We start from the raw sequence: 24,701 nt of genomic DNA, 5'->3' as shown, positions 1-24,701 counted from the left end.
CCAAAGATGACGCGTGGGCAGGCCTGAGGGTAGGAGACACCTAACCAGAGAAGAGCCGGGACCCATGATGTTCCACCGCCAACGGAGACCTGCAACACACCGGAGCCGCCAAGTCCTGAGTCCCCAGGTGGCCACCGCTTCCAGCTGTCAGATCTGGTACTGCTGGCAGGAAAAGAGACAGGTTACGGGGTCGGTGTGTGAACACCCAGCAAACAAGTCAGCTGAAAATACAGTTCCTTTCTGGGGGAAAACCTCCACCTCCAAACACAGGAACACAGAGTACGTGCAGTGCCTTATGTATCACTTAATCAAGTCTGAAGTGAGGAGTGGAGACGCCAACTCCTCCAACTTCCACAAACTCAGCTACAAGCTGCAAGTGTACAAAAAGGTTAATGACTGCAAAAAGCTCAGATGCAAAAAATGTGTGCATACGGCACAGAACAGCTGAGTAAGTTTACCTTCAGGGTAAGCTGATAACTCTGTTGTGTGGGCCGCCAGAAGAGGAGGTACTGCTGGCCCACCACCAGAGGGCGCCCTGCCTGAAGTGCGGGCTTCAGGCACGAGAGGGCGCTGCCGCCACGGACACAGCCGGGGGTGACAGCTGTCACTCATTCATGCTTCATCATCTCACTCCATAAAACCCGGACGTCATCTCCACCTCATTGCCGAGATATCGTCGAACCATTCAGGTAGTATTCTCAGCCTTAAAAGTAAACTGTGTGTCAGTCTGAACTCTTTTTTGCAGCCGTTTTCCTGTGGTGTTCCTTGTCTGTGAGACCGGCGTTCGGTGTGACCAGCGACAGCTTCGCTTCACACCTCTACCAGATAAGTGGGTAGACAGGAGCTGCACGAGTGTGTGTTAGAGGTGGAGGTGGAATTCCCACCGTTGTTGCTACTGGGTGTGCACACACCCATATCTTATTGTCTCTGCTCCCTGCCAGCAGTACCAGATCCGACCTTCGAAGACGGTGGCCACCTGAGGACTCGGGACTTGGCGGCTCCAGTATTCTCCGGGTTCGGTGGCGGAGGAAATCGTGTGGTTCCGGTTCATCTCAGGACAGACGTCTTCTATCCTCGAGCCTGCCCACACGTCACCCTTGTGATTGACTGTCTGTAAAATTTCACATTCCTCTGTGTTGTGCTCATTCACAACAGTAAAGTGTTCATATTTGACTCTTTCATTGTCCGTTCATTTACGCCCCCCTGTTGTGGGTCCGTGTCACTACACTTTCACAACAAACTCGGCAGAGTTCTGAAGTCTCTCCCTGGCTTTTATGGATGGTGGTGATGATATGATGAGTGACAGCTGTCAGCTCCGGGCTCCTGGTGGACTCCTGCGGCAACTGCGCCCTCTGGTGCCTGAAACCCAACAACAGGCAGGCCGCCCTCTGGTGGTGAGCCAGCAGTACCTCCTCTTCAGGCGGCCCACACAACATATATGTTCCATAGACAGAAACAGACTTTTTTGTTTTTGTATCTGTGTCTCTGTATTCTTGATGGGTTACTGAGAGAATGAGCTCATGGTAGTGCTAAGCACCACAAGCTGAGGTGAACAGCTGCTCTCACAACAGTAGAAATACTCAGCAGCTTGAGAGACTTGTACTTTAAGTAACAGTGTGATAGCTTGAAGAAACATATGAGTAAAGGATACAAAATTTTGATGTACATTTTTGTACAGTGCAAATCATTTTGCCATTCTTTCAATGTGTTCCTTGTCAGCTGATGTCCGGCAAGTCCGTCAGAATGTTTTGGGCATGCCCAAAACTTTGAGCGGACATTAAACGGAAGAGGAAGGGAGATGATGGTCTAGTGGGTAAGTGACAGGCTTGAGACTAGAGGATCCTTGGTTCAAACCCGTGCCAGAACGGAAAATCGAGTCCTTGAGCAAGGTCCTTCATTCCCCGTTACTTCTGTTGTGCAGTTGAGTGCCTTATGTAGCAGCACCCTAACATCGGTGTGTGTGAATGTGAGGCATCATTGTAAAGTGCTTTGAGCTTCTGATTCAAATGGAAATGTGCTATATAATAATAATTTCCTTTACTGTCATTGTACATTCAAAAAACAAAATTTGTCCTCTACTTTTAAACCATTGTAATTACAGTTAGACACAATCCAACCACGAGGAGCAGTGAGCAGCCACAGTCCAGTGCCCAGGGTCCAACTCCAGGTGTTGAGATGCTGACTTGGTCAGGGACAGAGAAAGGAGCAGACCCTAAATAAGCATTATTTTTTTAATTGTGGGAGAAAAGTGAGAACATGCAAACAACACAGAAAGGGCAGGAAGTGATCCCACAACCTTCTTGCTCTGAGGCATCAGTGCTAATCACTAATCCACTGTGCTGTTACCATTTCCCAGTAGTGCAGTGGATAACCCAAAAAAAATGTTTCAAATGGTGTTGCAAGTACCAAACTTGTCACACATACTCCTTAGACATTACTCTTTTAAAAATGCAGAGTGGCCACATGAACTTTCAACAGGCGGCCAAGAAGGGGTCAATCGAAGAATTACACAGGGGTCAAATTTTAAAAATGCTCCAATCATATTGAAAGGTATTCCATATTATTTGTCTGATCATAAAGATTTCAAAAAGGTATAGTTTGGACTATCTGTGAATGAGAGTTCTGGAGTTATGGGGTAAAACAGTAAGAATGGTGACAAAGGTCAATTTCAATTTATACTGGGTCAAAAGTTAAAGTTGCTCCAATTTTGATAAAAAGTGATGCAAACTATTAGTTGAGTGAATATGGTTTTAAAAGGAATAGTTTGCATCATGTATCATGCTTAGTTATCATGTTACAGGGTAGCATATGTCACATGTCATAGAATCCAATGGATGCCGACATTGTTTAACCTTTACTTTGCAAACCAAGCACACAACACAGTCAAAACTATTCCGTTTATTAATCCTATTAGCTCAACCAGTAATTTGCACCACATTTTACCAAAATTGGAGCAACTTTAACTTTTGACCCCTGTACAAACTGAAACTGACTTTTCTCAGTGTTTTTGCTGTTTTTACCCCATAACTCCATCACATTCATTCACAGATAGTCCAAACTATACCTTTTTGGAATCTTTATGATCAGACAAATAATATGGAATACCTTTCAATATGATTGGAGCATTTTTAAATTTTGACCCCTGTGTAATTCTTCAATTGACCCCTTCTTGGCCGCCTATTGAACGTTCATGTGGTCACTCTGCATTTTTAAAAGAGTAATGTCTATGGAGTATGTGTGCCAGATTTGGTGCTTGCATCACCATTTGAAGGATCCCTCATTAAATATTAATTTATCTGCTGCACGACAGTGGTTGCACATTTGTTTCATGTTTTGTCCTGTACTTGCTCTTTACCTTGCCAGTGGACATCCGGTAGATGTCAGTTTTATCTGTACGCTACGGTGACTGTTTGTCTTCTGTTCACATTTGGAAGCGCTGCTCACCCGCATTCTGTGGTTGTCGACGCTTTCCACAGAGGCCCAAATCCACCAGAGACCGACAGATTTGGCAATTTTGGCCACCAGACAAATTATTTCAATCCATGACTCATCATCTTACTCAATCCATCACGGTGTAACTACACCTTTAGACAAGATATGCCACCCCACAATGATCACTGGTTTTATCCTGGCCACCCCACTGAGAATTTTCTGGCTCCACCCCTGCAAACAAACACTGCAAAACAACAAACTGAGGTTTTTGTAAACCAGACATTTCAGGATGACAAGAACATTTGTCATGAACTAAGAAACTCACTACATTCTATTTGAAAACAATCAAATCAAAGTTTCACTAAGAACCACAAACTGAAAGTCCAGAACTTTAACCACTAAATTAGAGAACATGGAATTGGTGTCCACACAGTGTTCCACTTGTCACATGGCTTATCGCACATCTTGCACAAAGTATGGTTTGCTCCCAGGCTAAGGTTATTTTAAACGGACGGTTAGTCGCAACATAAAGGTTACAATGCCGCTTCAGTGGAAGGTCAGGAAAAACCAGAAAGCCACAGTCTTTAATGGGGTGTCACACTTACAAATGTGAGCACTCAAAAAAACAGAACTGGTGCAATGGCACCCAAAAAGAAAGCAACAAGTCAGGAAAAGACCACTTTGATACTGTGAAAAAACAGAACCTGACATTCACTTTTCTCTTCCCTGAGGGACAAAGTCACCACATATTAAAAGACACAGTGCAATAAAATAAAAAAATAAAAAATTTGAAGCCATGGGCCACATGGGAGTAAGTGGAGTGACCATGGCAGCCACCATCGCTCTTACTGCCACGTATTTAGCTGCAGTCTCCCTGACCCTGTCTATGTTTGCCTGGGAGGCAAGGCCTGGTGCTGTTGACGATAAAACAAACAGACAGGCCCCATTTATACAGTCAGGTGTCATGACAAGGGATAAACAGCCCACCGCCACAGGCCTCGCGAGGCGCAGTCTGTAGTAATAGTCGGGCGATCATCCTCATGATCATCATCATTAAGATAGGAATAGTGATGTTGGCAGAAGCTCCTGCTTGCCTGCTGGGAAACAGACACGTACCGACTCCGATTGGACAGAACTTGAGGGCTGCGCTGTTTAGTTTGCCGTGCTGTATTCACTCATGCCATTGAATTATTCGAGTCAAAAACCCAATTGCCAAACACATTTCCGGGGAGGCGAGGAAAAAAACAAACAGTCTTGAGTAGAGCGAGAGGCAGCCGCAGTGGGCACATGGCGGGAATGACAAGTGTGTGGCTGTCATTGCAAGGGATGAAAAACAGCACCTCACACACGAGGCGAGGCAATGCTCGCGTCTAGGGACGGCGAGGAAGGGGATGTGCGAGGGACCACAAACGCAATTATGTCCATGCCGTCTTTGTTGTTTGTGAGAACTGGCGCGCATTTAAGGATTTGGGTGTGCTGATTATACAATACCCAGAGTGCCTTCGGGGTGGACACCGAGGCAGCCAGCCGAGAGTCATTACCTAAACCAAACAGACTTTTCGTTTGTTTTTCTGTCACTGCAGAGCATCTCCAGGAGCAAACAATGGCTCTTAGATACTAAATCAAAAACGGAATACACCCTTGTGGCAGATGTTTTAAATTTTGAAGATCCAATTAGAAATTCCACCATAAAATCACGGGATATCACACCTCCCACATTAGGTGCGTGGATCCAGAAAGGTTGTCACAACTGTGTTCCGATGTGATCCGATATCTGGGAGCTAATGCACATATGACCACCTGACAGATGGCAAAATGTGGGCACAGGGGTTATTTTCTGACAGTGTGAAAATCATCATGCTGGCATGTTTCAGGATCGCCAGCTGGTCTTTTTCATATCGGCAATCCGTCTAATTTTGGCTAAAAACACAAAGGGCTGTTTTCTTCGTTTCCCCGTTGTGTCACCATGTTGCCCTGAGTGTAAAGGTTTGTGAAAATCTTTTGAAAGATACCATTTATAATAGCAGTGATTCTGAAAATACCTGTTGACAACCTGTAATCTCTGTGACAAATGTAGAACCCTGCCAGCATGGAGTTGACAGGTCCTGAGGTCCAGCACCAAGGTCACACATACATGCAGCCAGGGTGGGTGAGTGCAGTGCAGTGGGGGGAAAACATGGAAGTGTTTCCGCTATACACAATTAGGCAAGTCAAAGGGGCCAAGAGCAAGATCTTCACAAAGACTCACAAATGTGTTATACAACCCCAATTCCAATGAAGTTGGGACGTTGTGGAAATGTAAATAAAAACAGAATAAAGGATTTGCAAATCCTCTTCAACCTATATTCAATTGAATACACCACAAGACGAGATGTTTAATGTTCCAACTGATAAACTTTTTTATTTTTGTGCAAATATTTGCTCATTTTGAAATGGATCCTTGCAACACACACTGGCAATGATCATTAATGATATTCTCTGAATAATGGACCACAGTCGGGTCATTTAACAACATTAAACATCCAACATAGCTGTGTTGCCATATATTAAAAATATAAGGCTTTTTTTTTTTTATTCCAGTGTAGTTGGGACATTGGGTGAAATGTAAATAAAACAATACAGTGATTTGCAAAACCTCTTCAACCTGTATTCAGTTGAATACGCCACAAAGACAAGATATTTAATGTTCAAACTGATAGACGTTTTTGTGCAGATATTTGCTCATTTTGAAATGGATCCTTGCAACACATTTCAAAAAAAGCTCGGACAGGGGTGAGTGTCATGATTGGGTATGATTGGGTATAAAAGGAGCATCACCAAAAGGTTCAACCATTCACAGGCAAAGATGGGGTGATGATCACCACTTTGTGAACAACTGCATGAAAAAATAGTCCAGCAGTTTAAGAACAATGTTTCTCAACATTCAATTGCAAGGAATTTCGAGATTCCATCATCTACAGTCCATAATATAATCAGAAGATTCAGAGAATTAAAAACCAACATTATTGTGTAAAGGATCTTACCGCGTGGGCTCAGGAACACTTCAGAAAACCACTGTCAGTTAACACAGTTCGTCGCTACATCTACAAGTGCAAGTTAAAACTCAGCCATGCAAAGTGAAAGCCATACATCAACAACATCCAGAAACGCTGCCACCCTCTCTGGGCCCGAGCTCATTTGAAATGTACAGACGCAAAGTGGAAAGTGTACTGTTGTCTGATGAGCCCACATTTCAAATTGTTTTTGGAAATCATGGACGTCTTGTCCTCTGGACAAAAGAGGGAAAATACCATCCAAATTGTTAACAGCGCAAAGTTCAAAAGCCAGCATCTGTGATGGTATGGGGGTGTGTTAGTGCCCATGGCATGGGCAACTTACACATCTGTGATGGTACTATGGTACATCCAGGTTTTGGAGCAACACATGCTGCCATTCAAACAGCGTCTTTTTCAGGGACGTCCCTGCTTATTTCAGCAAGACAATACCAAGCCACATTCTGCACATGTTACAACAGCGTGGCTTCGTAGTAAAAGAGTGCGGTACTAGATTGGCCTGCCTGCAGTCCAGACCTGTCACCCATTGAAAATGTGTGGCACATTATGAAGCACAAAATATGACAACGGAGACCCCGGACTGTTGAACAACTGAAGTCATACATCAAGTAAGAATGGGAAAGAATTCCACCTACAAAGCTTCAACAATTAGTGTCCTCAGTTCCCAAAGGAAAGGTGATGTAACAGTGATAAACACACCACTGTCCCAACTTTTTTGAAACGTGTTGCAGGCATCCATTTCAAAATGAGCAAATATTTGCACAAAAATAATAGTTTATCAGTTTGAACATTAAATATCTTGTCTTTGTGGTGTATTCAATTGAATATAGGTTGAAGAGGATTTGCAAATCAGTGTATTCTGTTTTTATTTACATTTTGCACAACGTCCCAACTTAATCAGAATTGGGCAGTGTTGCCACAGTTACTTTGAAAAAGTAATCCAATTACTGATTACTGATTACTCCTTGAAAAAGTAACTTAGTGACTTTACTGATTACTCAATTGGAAAAGTAACTAAGTTAGATTACTAATTACTTTTTAGTTACTTTCCCCAGCTACCGACAACAACCCTCTGCCACCTCAACATGACAATGATACCTGTTTTGCCAAAACTCACTTTATAGTCACCCTTTCTTGACTTCAATGAAAATAAATACTTGTTTTATAAAAAATAAAATAAAGACCTCATTTCTAATTTACCTTGTTTATAAATGTAACTATTAAATTCTTTCTAACATTTAAATTCTCATTTTACTTGTCGAAATTATTATTATTTTAAGTAGTATTAGTAGTTGTAGTAAAAAAAGGCTTCAAAACTGGACTTTTAATCTAGGGGTGTTGTGGGGGGGCACATCTCTGCCCCACGCACCCATTCCATCTGGATTTGTGCTTTGGCGTTTGAGCACAAAGAATGGATAACATTTATTTATGTAGAAAACATGACCAGATTTACAGGTAAGAAAGTTTTATTGCATTTTCACATCATGTGGTCCTCAGAAAGAGAGTTTAGGTGCATTTGAGTGGAAAAGTGTCAGATGTTGACGCGGAGGATCAGCTGTTTTTAGCAGCAGATACGGAGCGGCTCGGAGAAAAAAAGCATAAAAATGTCTTTGTAAAGCTCAGTGCAGGTATGCTGTTGTCACTGTGCTTTAAGAGGTGAGGACGAGTCGTAGCTGTTGCAGAAAACCGCGGATGAAAAGCTCACAACTCGCTTAAAGTGGGCAGTTCAGTCGAACCCCGACCCCCTGCCCACGGACCAAGTTTAATGCTGCTGTCGACCCACAATGCAAAAATAACAGTAACGCACAGTGACTTGGAGAAGTAATTTTAGTCTGATTACTGATTTGGAAAGATTAACGCGTTAGATTACTTGTTACTAAAAAAAGTGGTTAGATTAGAGTCACTGGAATTGGGGTTGTAGAAAGATGACAAAAAGGCAGTTCTGGTTCTAGGACTGTACTGTTTGCTATTTCCATGGAAATAGCAGCGCTACTGTTTCAACAAGGGAGCACACAGCACTTTCACACACCCATTCTTAATGTGCATTTTCCCACTTCAGTCCTCGCTGCCTTGTTGTTGTGAACGCTAACAAAAATTTTAATTTTGTGGTATTCTTAAGAATGGCAGCACGGTGGCTTAGTGGTTAGCACTGTTGCCTCACAGGGAGAAGGTCATGGGTTCAATTCCCACCTGTGGCCTTTCTGTGTGGAGTTTGCATGTTCTCCCCGTGTTTGCGTGAGTTTCCTCCGGGTGTTCCAGTTTCCTCCCACATCCAAAGACATGCGGGTTAGGTGGATTGGAATCTTTAACTTGTCCATAGGTGTGCGAGTGGGTGTGACAGTGTTTGTTTGTCTGTTTGTGGCCCTGCAACAGACTGACGTCCTGTCCTGGGTGTACCCAGCCTCACACTCTGTGACTGCTGGTATAGTCTCTAGCTCAGACACTGCGCCACGAGGGAGCGTTTGGGGGCGACGCCCCCTCACGTCATCAACCCCGCCCCCTCGGATGTGAGAGTTATCAAAAAATAAAAATAAAAAAGAAAGAAAAAGAAATACTGGAAAATATAACAAAATATTAGTTATTCAATAATATCACGTATTTAACAAATAAACCAAATTAATTAACTAAAGTAATTAATTTTAAAACAAACTATATGGCGTGTGTCTGTGTTCAAGCGATTTGATAGGTTGAGGGTTGCGCTTGTCAGTGCGGCAGAGGGCAAGGATCCTGAGTCCAGCGATTATGGCAAGGTGGACGAACTAAAGCATGCTCGATTTATTCAAGCAGTGTCAGAGCTGGAGTTCCTGGGATTCGTCAAGTCCACCAAGCAAAAGGCAGATCATGCAGCACGACTCACTTGGGGAGGGTGTTAATGCTGCGTTTACACATAACGACGACAAGTCACGAATGTCACGAAGTACACATTCTTGGCCGCTGATCACGAATGTGATGATTTGGGGCAGAGGTGTCATGTGTCCTCAGGAACTGCTGCAACCTGTTACCATACGTTACGATTAATCGCTCCAGTTTTTCAGAAGAACTTTGTGACTGCATGCGTAGTTGGGCTCTGTGCCATGGAGTGGCGCACATGCCCAATTGCGCTGTTTGCGCTTGTGATAGAGGGCTGTATGTGGGGTTAATCTACTGTCTCGTGTCATTTCTCAGATCAGTTGTTGGTTTGGTTTTGTGGTATGCAGGAGATCACTTGACCGAGGGTCTATACGTTCAAATAATAATTAAAAAATACCGTCATCACTCTTTACTCTTACTCAGTCAGTCTCTTACAACGGTGTAGCCGAAATACATGAGGTTTCCAGGAGCGCACCCAATTCATTACGCATGCTCAGAGGCACGTCCCCTCCGGTGCGCACTTTTTTTTTGGGGGGGGGTAAACTCATCGCCCCTTTAATATTTTTTTTCTGGCGCCGGGCTTGCTCTAGCCCCCCCAGACCCTTGATTGGACTAAGTGGTTGAAGATGCGTGTGTGTGTGTGTGTGTGTGTGTGTGTGTGTGTGTGTGTGTGTGTGTGTGTGTGTGTGTGTGTGTGTGTGTGTGTGTGTGTGTGTGTGTGTGTGTGTGTGTGTGTGTGTTCTTAAGAATTACCGGAAGAGCTTCAGATTACTACCTTCAGCAGTGAGAACAAAACCATTTTGCGTGTTGGTGGAAAAGCACCAGAAGTGAATCATCTAGGACATCAAAACACTGTTTAATTGTAGAAATTTAGACTTCCTCTAAAAGACAAGGTATATATGTTTCCATTTTTCATGAGCTGAACTCAAAGATCTAAATATTTCAGTGTTTGTTCACAAATCTGCCTAAATCTGTGTTACTCGGCACTTCTCCTTTGCCAAGATAATCCATCCCACCTCACAGGTTTGGCATATCAAGATGCTGATTAGACAGCATGATTATTACACAGATTTGGGAACAATATTTGAGAGAAATTAGTCTTTTGTGTATATAAAAAAGTTTTAGATCTTTGAGTTCAGCTCATGAAAAATGGGAGCAAAAACAAGTGTTGTATTTGTTTATATTTTTGTTCAATATTATATATATACAGGGGTGCAAATAACTGGTACTCATCGTGCTTATGTGCGCTAAAAATCATTGATGTACAGCAGACAGCACATGGAGGGAAACACTTTTCCTACAACCTGTCATTGCTTCCCTCATGCACAAGCACACTGAGTACCAGTTATGTGCATGTCTGTATAAATATATATATATATAGAGAGAGAGAGAGAGAGAGAGAGAGAGAGAGAGAGAGAGAGAGAGAGAGAGAGAGAGTAGTGTTCAGAATAATAGTAGTGCTATGTGACTAAAAAGATTAATCCAGGTTTTGAGTATATTTCTTATTGTTACATGGGAAACAAGGTACCAGTAGATTCAGTAGATTCTCACAAATCCAACAAGACCAAGCATTCATGATATGCACACTCTTAAGGCTATGAAATTGGTTAAAAAAATTAGTAAAAAAAAAAAAAAGTAGAACAGGGGGTGTTCACAATAATAGTAGCATCTGCTGTTGACGCTACAGACTCAAAACTATTGTGTTCAAACTGCTTTTTTAGTAATCCTGTGAATCACTAAACTACTATTTAGTTATATAACCACAGTTTTTCATGATTTCTTCACATCTGCGAGGCATTAATTTTGTTGGTTTGGAACCAAGATTTTGCTCGTTTACTAGTGTGCTTGGGGTCATTGTCTTGTTGAAACACCCATTTCAAGGGCATGTCCTCTTCAGCATAAGGCAACATGACCTCTTCAAGTATTTTGACATATCCAAACTGATCCATGATACCTGGTATGCGATATATAGGCCCAACACCATAGTAGGAGAAACGTGCCCATATCATGATGCTTGCACCACCATGCTTCACTGTCTTCACTGTGAACTGTGGCTTGAATTCAGAGTTTGGGGGTCATCTCACAAACTGTCTGTGGCCCTTGGACCCAAAAAGAACAATTTTACTCTCATCAGTGTTGTGTGGGCCGCTGAAGAGGAGGTACTGCTGGCCCACCACCACAAGATGGCGCCCTGCTTGAAGTGTGGGCTTCAAGCACGAGAGGGCGTCAGAGCGACCGGGAGTGACAGCTGTCACTCATCATCCGTACCAGCTGTCACTCATCCACTACTCATCACCACCACCATAAAGGCCGGACTGCAACTCCACCTCCCTGCCGAGAAATCAGCTACCATTCAGGTAATTACTTCTCTACTGAACCTTAACCCGAGCATCAGTCTGATCTCTTTTGCAGCCGTTTTTCCTGGGATGGATACCCTGTCTGCTGAGTTGGCGTTTGGTGTGGACTGCGACGGCTTCGCCTCCCACCCCACCCAGATAAGTGGTTATCTCAGGAGCTGCACGAGTGTATGATTGGAGGTGGAGGTTTTCCCTCCTAACTGTATACAGACTGTGGGATTACTGAGTGTGCGAACTCACACTCATCAGTACTGTCTCTGTTCTCTGCCAGCAGTACCGGGTCTGACTGCTGAAGACAGCGGCCACCTGGGGCGCAGGGCTTGGCGGCTCCGGTGTTCTTCAGCTCCGTTGGTGGTGGAAGCTGTGTGGGATCCGGCTCTTCTCTCGCCAGACGTCTTCTATCGTCGAGCCTGCCCACACGTCACCTTGCGTATAATTGACATTCCACCATATTGTTATTGTCTGTACTTCGTTGTGCGATTCACAACATTAAATTGTTACTTTTGGCTTATCCATTGTCCGTTCATTAACGCCCCCTGTTGTGGGTCCGTGTCACGACACTTTCACAACAATCAGTCCACAAAATATTCCTCCATTTCTCTTTAGGCCAGTTAATGTGCTCTTTGGCAAATTGTAACCTCTTCTGCACATATCTTTTATTTAACAGAGGGACTTTGTGGGGGATTCTTGGAAATAAATTAGCTTCACACAGGCATCTTCTAACTGTCACAGCACTTACAGGTAACCCCAGACTGTCTTGGATCATCCTGGAGCTGATCAGTGGGTGAGCCTTTGCCATTCTGGTTATTCTATCCATTTTGATGGTTGTTTTCCATTTTCTTCCACGTGTCTCTGGTTTTTTTGTCCATTTTAAAGCAGTGGAGATCATTGTAGATGAACAGCCTATAATTTTTTGCACCTGCGTATAAGTTTTCCCCTCTCCAATCAACTTTTTATTCAAACTACTATGCTCAGTGTTTTATTCAAACACTGAGCACATAACTTGGCTCAGTGACGAGGATCCGTTAAACTTTGGGCAGGAAAACCTGGTCAGTATACTGACTGAGTGATTGTGAAGATCGATCTGCCTGCCAATGATGGGAGTCTTTGTTTTTTGTGATGGGTGAAGCAGCTAGAAGTGGCCATGATTTTCTGGATGACTCAGTCAGGATTCTTCGGAAACAATCAAGTGAGAAATGGTCACCGCAAAGTATGCCTTTTGTAGTTATGGTCACTTCCACGCTTTTTGTTTTTGAATTAATCCACCTCATCCTCATCTTGTAACCATGTGACATTATTCATTTGCTCATTACCCAAAGTTCTCGCCTGTGGGTGAGGATATAGGAGCATAAATTGACTGTTAATTCAAGAGTCTCGCCTTCTGACTCAGCTCTTTCTTCCCTTCAACAGGCCGGTACAGCATACATAAAACATCTGACGCCACCCCAATACACAGATTGAGGCGGTGAAATTTGGTTATCTTATGTATTGCATTATGCAGGTCAAATTCAAAGAGGCAGGATGCACCCTGGACAGGATGTCAGTCTGTCGCAGGGCGGTCATATTTATTCCAAAAATCATTTATACTGTATGGCTTGTTAAAGTTTTTATAGAGATTAAAATTATTAAATAACTAAAGACTTAATTATGCAGTCTGTTAATATCATTAGCTGCTTATTTTTATTTTTTTTGTGTGTGATTGGGTATTTTACAACTTAAATTTATGTAGCCAAGTTTTCATTCAATACATTTCAACATGTGGAAGTCAGCCCAAAAATGTGCATTACCTTATATGACATTACTTTAGGACTATTATGTCCTACTGACCGAGCCTCCTCTTTGACAGTACCATTAGAATCTGCATTGCCAGAGAAGCACTGGTACCCTATAGTATAATTCTATCTGACAAGAAACACTGGTTATGATACTTTGGTGAGCTGATATTGTCTGAAATCTATTTCTTGGTGTTGCTGGATACATTATGAATTACATCTAGCAACCTACTGGCACTATTTATAAATATTTCCCTGATCTTTTTATTATTAATATTATTTATGTGAACAAGTTGGCCTATCTTGCACTTGAGTACATTGGAAAAGTGCAAGACATAGAGGGCTTCAATCCAGAGTCAAGCACTTCAATACAATTTCATTGGGCTTCTTCCATTTTTGACAGGGTCACCAGAGGAGTTTTGGTTTGTGATCCACCTGCTTATTTGTCAAGGCAGCATTGTCTTTGTCGTTAGCACTGTTGCCTCATAGCAAGAAGGTCCTGGGATTGTTTTCTATCTAGTCCTTTGTGTTGAGTTTTCAAATTCTCCCCATATTTGCGTGGGTGCTCTGGCGATCTCCCACTTCCAAAGAAATGCAGGTTTGGTGAACTGCAGACTTTAACTTTCTGGGGGCGATGGATGCACAGGACTGTGAAATAAGAGTAACAGTATAATGCTGGCAACTCCAGTTGTCAGTAGTTTACTGTAATTTAAAATAGAAATTTGTTCCAGTGAACTCTCTTCATCTATTTCACTTATCCAGGGATCAAATTTCAACGTTTAATGCCTTCTAGTTTATATTATGGAAGGTATAGTGGCATGTGTAGATGGGTAGGTGCATCCCATTACCCAAAGTAAAATGGGAAATAATAAAATAATAAAGGCAATAAAAATAAATGGCAAATATTATACTGCAGACACATTAAGCTCTTTAATTAACATTTTACGATTTTACATTTTGCGGTCCAACATGACACAATGCAAATCGTAAACAATCATGAAAACTAAGTCGTGCAGCAGTTTTACGTTTCTCAGCTGTTAGGGTGACAATGAAATTTTTTTGTGCGTGTGAGTGTTGCATTCGAGGTTTTACGTTTTGAGACATTTTTACCTTTTGCAGCTGTACAGGGTAACCCCAGGTCATGCAAGGTCTAGCCCACGCTCCACCACTCTACTCATGTATGGGACTTATGGTGTTATTTTTGTACTCAGAAGACAGAATCCCACCTTAAGTCAGAAATACAACCTGTCAACTCTATCCAACCCCATACCTCAGTTCACAATCCATAATAGATGTCCCTAGCAGAAACAGCAGTAAAGCTGTTGTAAGTTTTTAGCACTGTCTTCTTTGTGTCCAATTTAATAAATCATGCACACGGTATTGTCCTACTGCTGTCTGTGGTGTTTTTACGCATGAAATACGTCATGTATTATCAACTGGTGCTGCTAATGTTGGTGAAACAGTCGATATTGATGACTGTCTAAACCCTGCTACAAAACTATGTTTGTACCACTCTATTTGCCCTATTGAGGTTTCAAATCCCACAAAATTTCAGAGTTCGCCGCTCTGCAAGATGTCAATGACATTGAGAAATGCATTGAGACGTCTGATCAGGCTGCAATTTCACGACTGCACACGGACAGCATTAACATCACAAGGTAGAACTCCATCCATCCATCCATTTTCTTCCGCTTTATCCGGAGTCGGGTCGCGGGGGCAGCAGCTCAAGCAAAGCCGCCCAGACCTCCCGATCCACACTCACCTCCCCCAGCTCCTCCTATTTGCATATTGTGCCTGAATCTCTTGTGACTATATTATTTAGATTTTTAGACGTTGTTACTGTGTTTGTTTTATGAAAACATGCGTGGAGCTCAGGTTTTTCCTCTTTTTTATTTTCAATGGGAATCGCTTTGAGCTGTAATTGCTTCCTGTTCATGTCATTGTGGTGGAAAATGCCTGAAATTCAGTTTGCGTTTAAGAAGTTCCACCCAGGTTAAGCGTAGCAGACACAGAGTATTTTTTAAAGCAAGTTGTCAGGGTCTGATGCACGCAGTCTCTTATGAATGCTATGAAAGGCATAAAAATGTACATTTTGGTAGTATAATGTTCATTTGCAATAGTGGTTTTCCTGTTGTTTTGACTGCAGCATGAGAAATCCCATAACCCCTTGCGTGCCAGAGAGGCACTGCAACCAAAACATGGAGAAACCATGACAACAATTGCAAATTAACATTATACTACTAAAATGTAGACTTTATGCCCTTAATAACATTAATGAGACTGCATGCAAAACACCCCTGAACACTTGCTAAAACAAATATTCCAAATATTCCAGTGTGCTCCCTTCAACCTGGATGGAACTTCATAAACACAAACCAAATTTCAGACATCTTACTCTGGAACAAACAGCACAGTGTTCAAATTCAAATTCAAATTTATTAATTTATATAGCGCCAATTCACGATGAAATCGTCTCAAGGCGCTTCACACAACATAAAAAAAATTGAATAAAAAAAGAATACAAGAAAAAAAAAACACATAACACTAATGATAAAACAGGGAAAACAAATGAGTCTTTAAACGTGACGTAAAAGTCTCCACAGCATCCGACTGCCGAATGTGTGCCCGGAGATCGTTCCACAGAGCTGGGGCACGGTAGGAGAAAGCTCTGTGACCAGCAGACTTTTTAATTCACCCTGGGAACACATAGAAGTCCTGCACCATGAAAACGCAGGGCCCGAGCTGGTACATAGGGGCTTACCAGGTCAGCCAGATAGGGAGGTGCAAGTCCATGAACAATCTTATAAACTAATAACAGTACATTAAAATCTGATCTTGCAGCGACTGGAAGCCAGTGCAGGGATGCCAAAATGGATGTAATGTGGTCAAACTTTCTGCTTTGTGTCAAAAGTCTGGCAGCAGCATTTTGAAGCAGTTGAAGACCCCTAATCCTGGACTGCGGTAAACCAGAAAATAGAGCATTACAATAGTCCAATCTAGAAGACAGGAAGACAATGAAGGGATGGCAAAACAGGTGTAATATGGTCAAGCCTTCTGCTTCGTGTCAGAAATCTGGCACCAGTATTTTGAACTAATTGAAGACCCCTAATGCTGGATTGTGGTAAACCAGAAAATAGAACATTGCAAAGTCCAATCTGGAAGAGATAAATGCATGAATCAAAGTCTCAGCATCAGCCACAGACAGGATGGGACGAATCTTCGCTATATTTCAGAAATGGAAGAAAGCAGTCCTCGTAATGTCTCTAATATGGAGATCAAAGGACAATGTAGGATCAAAAATTACTCCAAGGTTCCTCATTTTATCCGTATGATGTATAACACACGAACCTAAGCTAAGCGCTAGCTGATCAAATTGATGCCGATACCTCGCTGGACCAAGAACCATAACTTCAGTCTTATCAGAATTTAAAAGTAGGAAGTTACTAGACATCCAACTTCTTACTGATGCAAGGCAATCTTCCAAAGATTTTATGTGAATGAGATTACCAGCAGTTATTGGCATGTACAACTGAGTGTCATCAGCATAGCAATGAAAGGGAATCCCAAAGCACCGCAGTATATTCCCAAGGGGTAAAACATAAAAGGAAAAAGCAGGGGGCCTAAAACGGATCCCTGTGAAACCCCAAACTTCATGTCCCTACGATCAGAGGAGGTGCCATTACACAATACACAGTAAGAACAACTGGACAGGTATGACGTCAACCATGCAAGAGCAGTTCCAGTAATTCCAAAGTGATTCTCCAGCCTATTGAGTGAAATATGATGATCCACAGTATCAAATGCAGCACTAAGATCCAGCAGCACCAAGACTGTAGTGGTATCTGAGTCCATTGCTCGCAAAAGGACATTCACTACTTTAGTAAGTGCTGTATCTGTGGAGTGATATTTTCTAAAAGCAGACTGCAGTGGCTCTAAAAGATTATTCTCAGTAAGGTAGTCCACGAGCTGTCGCAAAACCACTTTTTCCAGGATTTAGAACAAAATGATAGATTTGATATCGGTCTATAATTTTTCAACACACTAGGGTCGAGATTGGATTTCTTAAGTAATGGTTTAATCACTGCAGACTTGAAACATTTAGGAACAGATCCAGAAGTTAATGACAGATTTATAATTTCCAGCACAGCCGGCCCAAGAATGGGCCACAGGTCCTTAAACAGTTGCGGAAGTAAGACAATAAGCAGGGTGTTAAAGAGCAAATTACACTTTCCCCCGCAACAATAACACAATGTGATCATGGCTCAAGGCAATTCCCATTGTAAATAAAAGTGAAATCATTTCAGATTCTTGCCCGTTCACATAAAACAAGCACAATAATGGCTAAAAACCTATATAATATATTCACAAGAGTTTTAAGCACAATATACAGACTTTTACCTTGCAATGTTGATGCCACTGTTCAGGTGCAGGGGTTAAATTGCAGCGTTAGCTGAGCATCTGATAGCAGTTCTCAATGTTGACATCTCGCTGTACAGCCACCTCTCTGAGATTTTGCGAGATTTGAAATGTCAATCGGGCGAATGGGGCAAATTGAACAAATTTTCCTCAGTTGTAACGTCACTCCTGGTTACAAGTTACAACTTCAAAGGTAAATGGAACACAGCATTAGGCACACACTACCAAGATGGCGAGTCTATGATTCTCCTCAGATGGGATGCCAGTCTATTTCAGGTTACTTTTTTACTTCCCCGCCAAGGCCAGCACCCATTTACAGCTGGTCGGACTGGGACAAGGCAGATTAAATGCCTTGTGCAAAGAGAGAGGTGGCATAACCAGGAATCAATCAGAAGAGTAAAAGGAGGGGCCCCAAAATCCAACCCTTCTCCACATCATGACACCTGAGTAAAAAACCAAATAGGGGATTGCCTGTTGGGGTGAAATACAGTGGGGACCTTGTGTGCTGCTATGGTAACCATAAAGGCCTAACAGGAACCCTGAACATGAGACAGCTGACAGGGCTGAAACAAGAAATACTCAGCAGTGGATTTGGGAGAGGTGGTGATGGCTTGTAACCTGGTAAGGTGAATGAAGGCTGCAGCAGGTCCTCAGACCCGAATCATTAGGATTTCCCAGCCATCGGACTATGCTAAAGGATCTGTTAAGGACTGTTTGTCGGTGTGTAAAGACATTCCCATGTTAAACCAACCGCATCTCCAGAATGACCCTGGATATCTCGTCCAGGAATTGATCAAGAGAAAATCTTCCTCACCACCAAACGAGGGGCCCCATGGGATAGAGTTAGTGTACGACTTGCATTTACGTTTCTCCTATTGTTCATGACCACCACCCCCATCTATGTTTAACTTCTCCATATACAGCACAGTTGGGGAATTTAATATGCTGACTGCTTGTGGAGCACAAGCACTGGGACAAATATATATATTCCAAGTTTTCTGAACACATTTGTTTCATGAAAACAGCACCTGAGCAAGTATTTACAATCTGAAATTGCAGACCCAATTACAATGAAGCTGGGAAATTGTGTAAAATGAAAATTAAAACCTAATACAATGATTTGCAAATTGTCTTCAACTTATATTCAATTGAAGGCACCACAAAGACAAGATATTTAATGTTCAAACTGATAAACTTTATTGTTTTTGTGCAAATATTTGCTCATTTTTGTCAGGCCAGTTGGAAGTCCGGCACCCGGAGAGGGTAGACCCACAATACAAACTCCCAGACCAGTCTTTAGAGTAAAAGTAGTTGTCATGTTTATTCCAGGATGAGGTTCGATACACAGGTTGTCAGGCAGCAGAGCAGAGGTACAGACAGGGTAAGGCAAAAAACGCAGTCATATCCAGGCAGGGGTCGGAGGCACGAGCAAACACTGACATCAGGGCTGAGGCAAAATGCATGGTTGAGAAACACGGAGCAAGATACTGTGACACGGCAAGACAAATCAGGACTGAATACAAAAAGGTTGGAATGTGTGCAAGAAGCAACGACAAACTGGCAAAGGTGTGGTGGCTGAGAGGAGATTAAATAAGAAGGTGTTAACAAGGTGCATGTGAGGAGAAGGATCTAGAAAGGGATGTGGCTGGTGAACAAAGTATGGATGGGGCAAGATAGTGAGAAAGGGAGTGCGCAAAGTGGAGTGATGTAATAGACAAAGACACGTGAGCTGGTGCAAGAGCGGGAGTAAATGAAAACACAAAGCACACCGGATCAAAGTGTGGGAGGAGGGCACAGAGCTGAAGTGACGTGACAATACAAACAGAGATGCAAGAGGGATGAAGACATAATGACAGGTGCAGGGCGTGGAGTGAAACAGGGAACTATGAGCCAGGCTAAGCAGAAGACAGAATAAAATATAACACTGAACCGGGCAAGAACATGAGAACTGATCAGGGAAAAATAAGAACGTAAACACAAAGACAAAACTAAACTACTGTAGAACTGAAATGAATAGAGAATAAACACAATAAATAACTAATAAAACAGAACTGGGGCAGAAGGTGGGTCAAAGAAAGGGGAAAAAAATTTAACAATAACCCCGATCACGGCCAGGCGTGACAATTTTGAAAAGGATGCCTGCAACATGTTTCAGAAAAGCTGGGACAGTGGTATGTTTACCACTGTGTTACATTGCTTTTATTCCTTCTAACAACACTCAAGCATTTGGGAACTGAGGACACTAATTGCTGAAGCTTTGTAGGTGGAATTCTTTCCCATTCTTGTTTGATGTACAACTTAAGTTGTTCAACAGTCCAGGGTCTCCGTTGTCGTACTTTGCGCTTCATAATGCACCACATTTTCAATGGGCAACAGGTCTGGACTGCAGGCAGGGCTGCATGTGGCTTGGCATTGTCCTGCTGAAATAAGCAGTGACTTCCCTGAAAAAGACGTTGCTTGGATGGCAGCATGAGTTGCTCCAAAACCTAGATTGTACCTTTCAGTATTGATGGTGCCATCACAGATGTATAAGCTTCCCATGCCATGCACACTAACACACCCCCATACCATCATAGATGCTGGCTTTTGAACTTTGCGCTGGGAACAATTTGGATGGTATTTTTCTTTTGTCCAGAGGACACGACGTCCACGATTTCCAAAAACAATTTGAAAAGTGGACTCATCAGACCACAGCACACTTTTCCACTTTGCATCTGTCGATTTCAAATGAGCTTGGGCCTAGAGAAGGTGGCGGTGTTTCTGGGTGTTGATGTATGGCTTTGGCTTTGCATGGTCAAGTCTTAATGTGCACTTGTAGATGTAGCGACGAATGACAATGGTTTTGTGTTCCTGAGCCCACGTGGAAAGATCCTTTACATAATAATGTCGGTTTTTAATGCAGTGCCGCCTGAGGAATCGAAGGTTATGGTCATTCAATGTTGGTTTTCGGCCTTGCCACTTACGTGTAGAAAGTTCTCCAGATTCTCTGAATCTTCTGATTATATTATGGACTGTAGATGATGGAATACCTAAATTCCTTGCAATTGAACATTGAGAAACATTGTTCTTAAACTGCTGTACTATTTTTTCACGCAGTTGTTCACAAAGTGGAGATCATCACCCCATCTTTGCCTGTGAACGGTTGAACCTTTTGGTGATGCTCCTTTTATACCCAATCATGACACTCACCTGTTTCCAATTAACCTGTTCACCTGTGGAATGTTCCAAACAGGTGTTCTTTGAGCATTCAGAAACTTTCCCAGTCTTTTGATCCCCCTGTCCCAGCTTTTTTGGAAATGTGTTGCAAGGATCCATTTCAAAATGAGCAAATATTTGCACAAAAACGTTTATCTGTTTGAACATTAAATATCTTGTCTTTGTGGTGTATTCAACTGAATACAGGTTGAAGAGGCTTTGCAAATCACTGTATTGTTTTATTTACATTTCACCCAATGTCCCAACTACACTGGAATAAAAAAAAAAAAAAAAAAAAAAAAGCCTTATATTTTTTAATATATGGCAACACAGCTATGTTGGATGTTTAATGTTGTTAAATGACCCGACTGTGGTCCATTATTCAGATAATATCATTAATGATCATTGCCAGTGCATTTGTGAAAGTATCGCTTTTAATACATAGTAAGAAAGGGTTAATACGTAAGCCCCAATCCCAATACTCTCCCTTCACCCTACCATATTATGCTTTCCTCTTCATTTTGCAGTGAAGCGGTGAAGTGACAGGGAAGGGTAAATTGATAGGGTGAAGAAAGAGTATTGGGATTGGGCTCTCGAGTTATTTTAAATTTCTCCATTACATATTTCCATGATGCATAATCACATTTACAGCATGCAGTGGTTCCTTCAAAAATGTTTGGGGGTGGGGTTGCAATTACAATATCAGATTTCATACTCAATTTGTTTGACATTTATCAGTTCAGTTGGGGATAGCAAGCAGAGTGGGCAGTAAATTAAGGAGGGTGGTCATGACCCCCTCACCAATCCCTTGAGTGCACCCTTGACAAAGTGCTTCCATTGATGATGTAATTCCCCATCATTTCATTTACCCAATGTAGCACTGCAGATGAGCCGTGCTCATTTCCATTTAACCAAATCCCATTTCTATCCCATCTGCTAACTGTTCACCTGTGAAACTAGTTTTTAACCAGGGCTTGAAAGTGCAGAAGCTTCAAATCTACCATCCCCTTTATTAGTGTTTATTCCCAACCATAAAAATCGCTGGAGAGGCACGCACTTGGTAGCACGGGTCGTTACATTGTAAAACACCACGGCAGGGTGGCACACAACACTGCACAATGAGAAGCTAAAGGTAGTGGGGAGGAATTAAAGAATAAATTTCCCCCCACCCCGACTTCCAATTAAAAGACGTATTTGTGCAATGTGAGTGGAGGATGGGAACATTATCAATGAGGGGAAGAAAACACACTGTTACAACTCAGGAAGCACAATTACTGAGGCTGGTGGCATGCAATTAAACAGTGCTATTTTAATAGCACTACTCCCCATTAAAAAATGCAGCATATATGGAAGAGACAACACAGCTTTGGATGTACCTGTGAAGCCCAACAGCTGGAGGAAGAGACTTCAGAAATGTAAACACCAAATGAGGCAAAATGACATGAAAGACATGACTACACATTTACATAAAGAGAAGATTCTGTAGGAGGAAAAAACCGTTACTTCAAGGTCATAAAAGCTGTGCGTTTAAGTGCATAATACTATAACAAAGACAGCAATGTCGAAAGAAGGATTACTTTATTTTAATTTCTTTTCAGGGTATGTTCCAAATCACGTGTATGCAGATCGGAGTCCCCCCTAGCAACAAGTCAAACTGAGTCGTGACAGATGTGCGACTTGAAATGAGTCCTCTCAATTTACTAACATTTCAGGACATGAACTTTTAACAGCAGAATAAATTCCAAGCCAAACGACTGTTTCCCCACTTTGTCGCCGCTCTGCTCAGTGCGATTTGTCTCCCTTGGTGTACTGTTCATGCAGCGTCAGCATGTCAAATTGGCCCATCTTGGTCCAGCCCTCGCTGTAGACGTGGTACAAGTTGACCTGCCCTCCGCTGTAAGCATCGCGGCAGGCAGCCTGGTAGATGGCGAGGCAACCCAGCTCGACGGCCTCCTCCACAGACATCTCATGCTTCAAGCCGCTGTCCAACACGCCGTAGGCATACATGGAGCCCGAGCCGACTGCAAACAGGTCGCCACACACCCGGTTTCCCTCAGAGTCCACATAGTACAACCCTAAGGAAGGAGAAAGCACGGAAGGAAAAATGGTGAGGAAGGCAAGAGCTTGTCAGGAAAAGCTGGGGGAGGCGGACGGAATAGAGAGAAAACTGTGTAAAAGGGAGTTTGCACATTGCAGGCGCTTCAACCGTTCTCCTGACTCAGGTGTTGAGCGATGTCGGGGAAACTGAGAAAGTGTATATCTACACCGCTTTCACACAAACATGTTTTTAAGCACATGTGCACACACTGCATCCTCCAGAGAGCGAGAATACGAACAGCTGCAACCTCTTAAAGTGAAGTTCGACTGGCAGATATGAACAGCTGCATCCTCTTCAAGTAAAAAGAAGCCGGCCACGGAACCTGCTGACAAGGCGCACGCCGCATCGCTGTGTGCCCAGGGGCCCTGCTCCAGGCCTTATTGATCCCTGCAAACACTCTAAAAATTAACTATCGACCCGTTACTTGAGCTGCACAGGTAACTGCAACTCAAACCTCAGGAGAGAGGACAAAATTTAACACAGTGCTCACATCCTGTAGACGTACAGATGAGAAGAGCGTGCACATTTAAATACTTGCACATTATTAAACAGCCAAACAAAGTCATGACTGTATGTGTTCCATTTCATCTCCACATGTATTCGTATTCAGGGTGTACTCCCACTAAGCATACAGTGTTCCAACATGTTTGAGCTCCAAAGTCCAAATCATTTAATGAGTGTGACTGCACACTACGCATAACTGAGCGAGCCTGGGCTCAATTGCAGAGGTGGTCTGAGGAGCGGTTTCGTGGGACTCAGGCGTGATATGCTGAAGTACAAATCTTGGACATCCAGTATCTGACCTAACTGTTCCATTTAACAATTATGACCATTATTACTACCTTATTTTCTGGAGTATAAGTTGCACCATTTCTGTGTATATCCGTTCTTGAATTTGGGATTTTTGTGCATTGTTGTAGTGTATTTCTTACTTATTATTGGCCTTCATTCTTGTCTTGTTTGATTGGGAAATCCGATGTAAATTCATTAATTTTCTATTCCTGCTTACTCCAATCTCGGGTCACAGGAGTGCTGAAGCTTATCCCAGCATTCACAGGGTGTGAGGCAGGATATCCCTTGGACAGGACACCAGTCTATCGTAAGGCCACCTATGTAAATAGTTATAATTATTAATAATAAATTTGTAAAAAAAAAAAAAATTTCTTCCTTTTTTTGGTATGTAAGTCACACCAAAGTACAAGCCTCAGGACCTCCCAAACTTGCAAGCAAAAAACAAACACATGAGTTATACTCTGAAAAATACAGGGCTTGGATCGTGCAGCCTGCTATTAATTCAAGAACACATTGGTTCAAAACAGGTCTGGTTTTGTACCTTATTAATGAACGTGAATCTTTGCCCACGATCAAAGCCGCCAAACACGGTAAATGGACTGCATCTATATAATGTTTTTATGCTCCAAGTGCTTTGCAGTGATGCCTCACATTCACATTCTGGCACTCGCACACCAATGTCAGGGTGCTGCCATGCAAGGCGCTCAACTGCACACCAGAAGCAACCTGCCCGAAG

At 42.5% G+C, this 24,701-nt stretch overlaps 1 protein-coding gene across 1 annotated transcript in view; it reads right to left on the bottom strand.

Annotated features, from left to right (window-relative positions):
- Positions 1-22,636: 22,636 nt before the first annotated feature.
- The window catches only part of psmb5 (proteasome 20S subunit beta 5), a 31,071-nt gene continuing 29,006 nt past the window's right edge, over positions 22,637-24,701 (bottom strand). The window contains exon 3 of the mRNA XM_034183322.1: positions 22,637-23,150. Within this exon, the coding sequence (XP_034039213.1) occupies positions 22,858-23,150 (293 nt within the window). The 3' untranslated portion in view covers positions 22,637-22,857. The remainder of the gene's footprint in view (positions 23,151-24,701) is intronic.

Source organism: Thalassophryne amazonica, chromosome 12 (genome assembly GCF_902500255.1).
Source record: "Thalassophryne amazonica chromosome 12, fThaAma1.1, whole genome shotgun sequence".
Classification (NCBI taxonomy): domain Eukaryota; kingdom Metazoa; phylum Chordata; class Actinopteri; order Batrachoidiformes; family Batrachoididae; genus Thalassophryne; species Thalassophryne amazonica.
The sequence above is the reverse complement of the archived record's forward strand: the minus strand, read 5'-3'. Positions and strand labels throughout refer to the sequence as shown.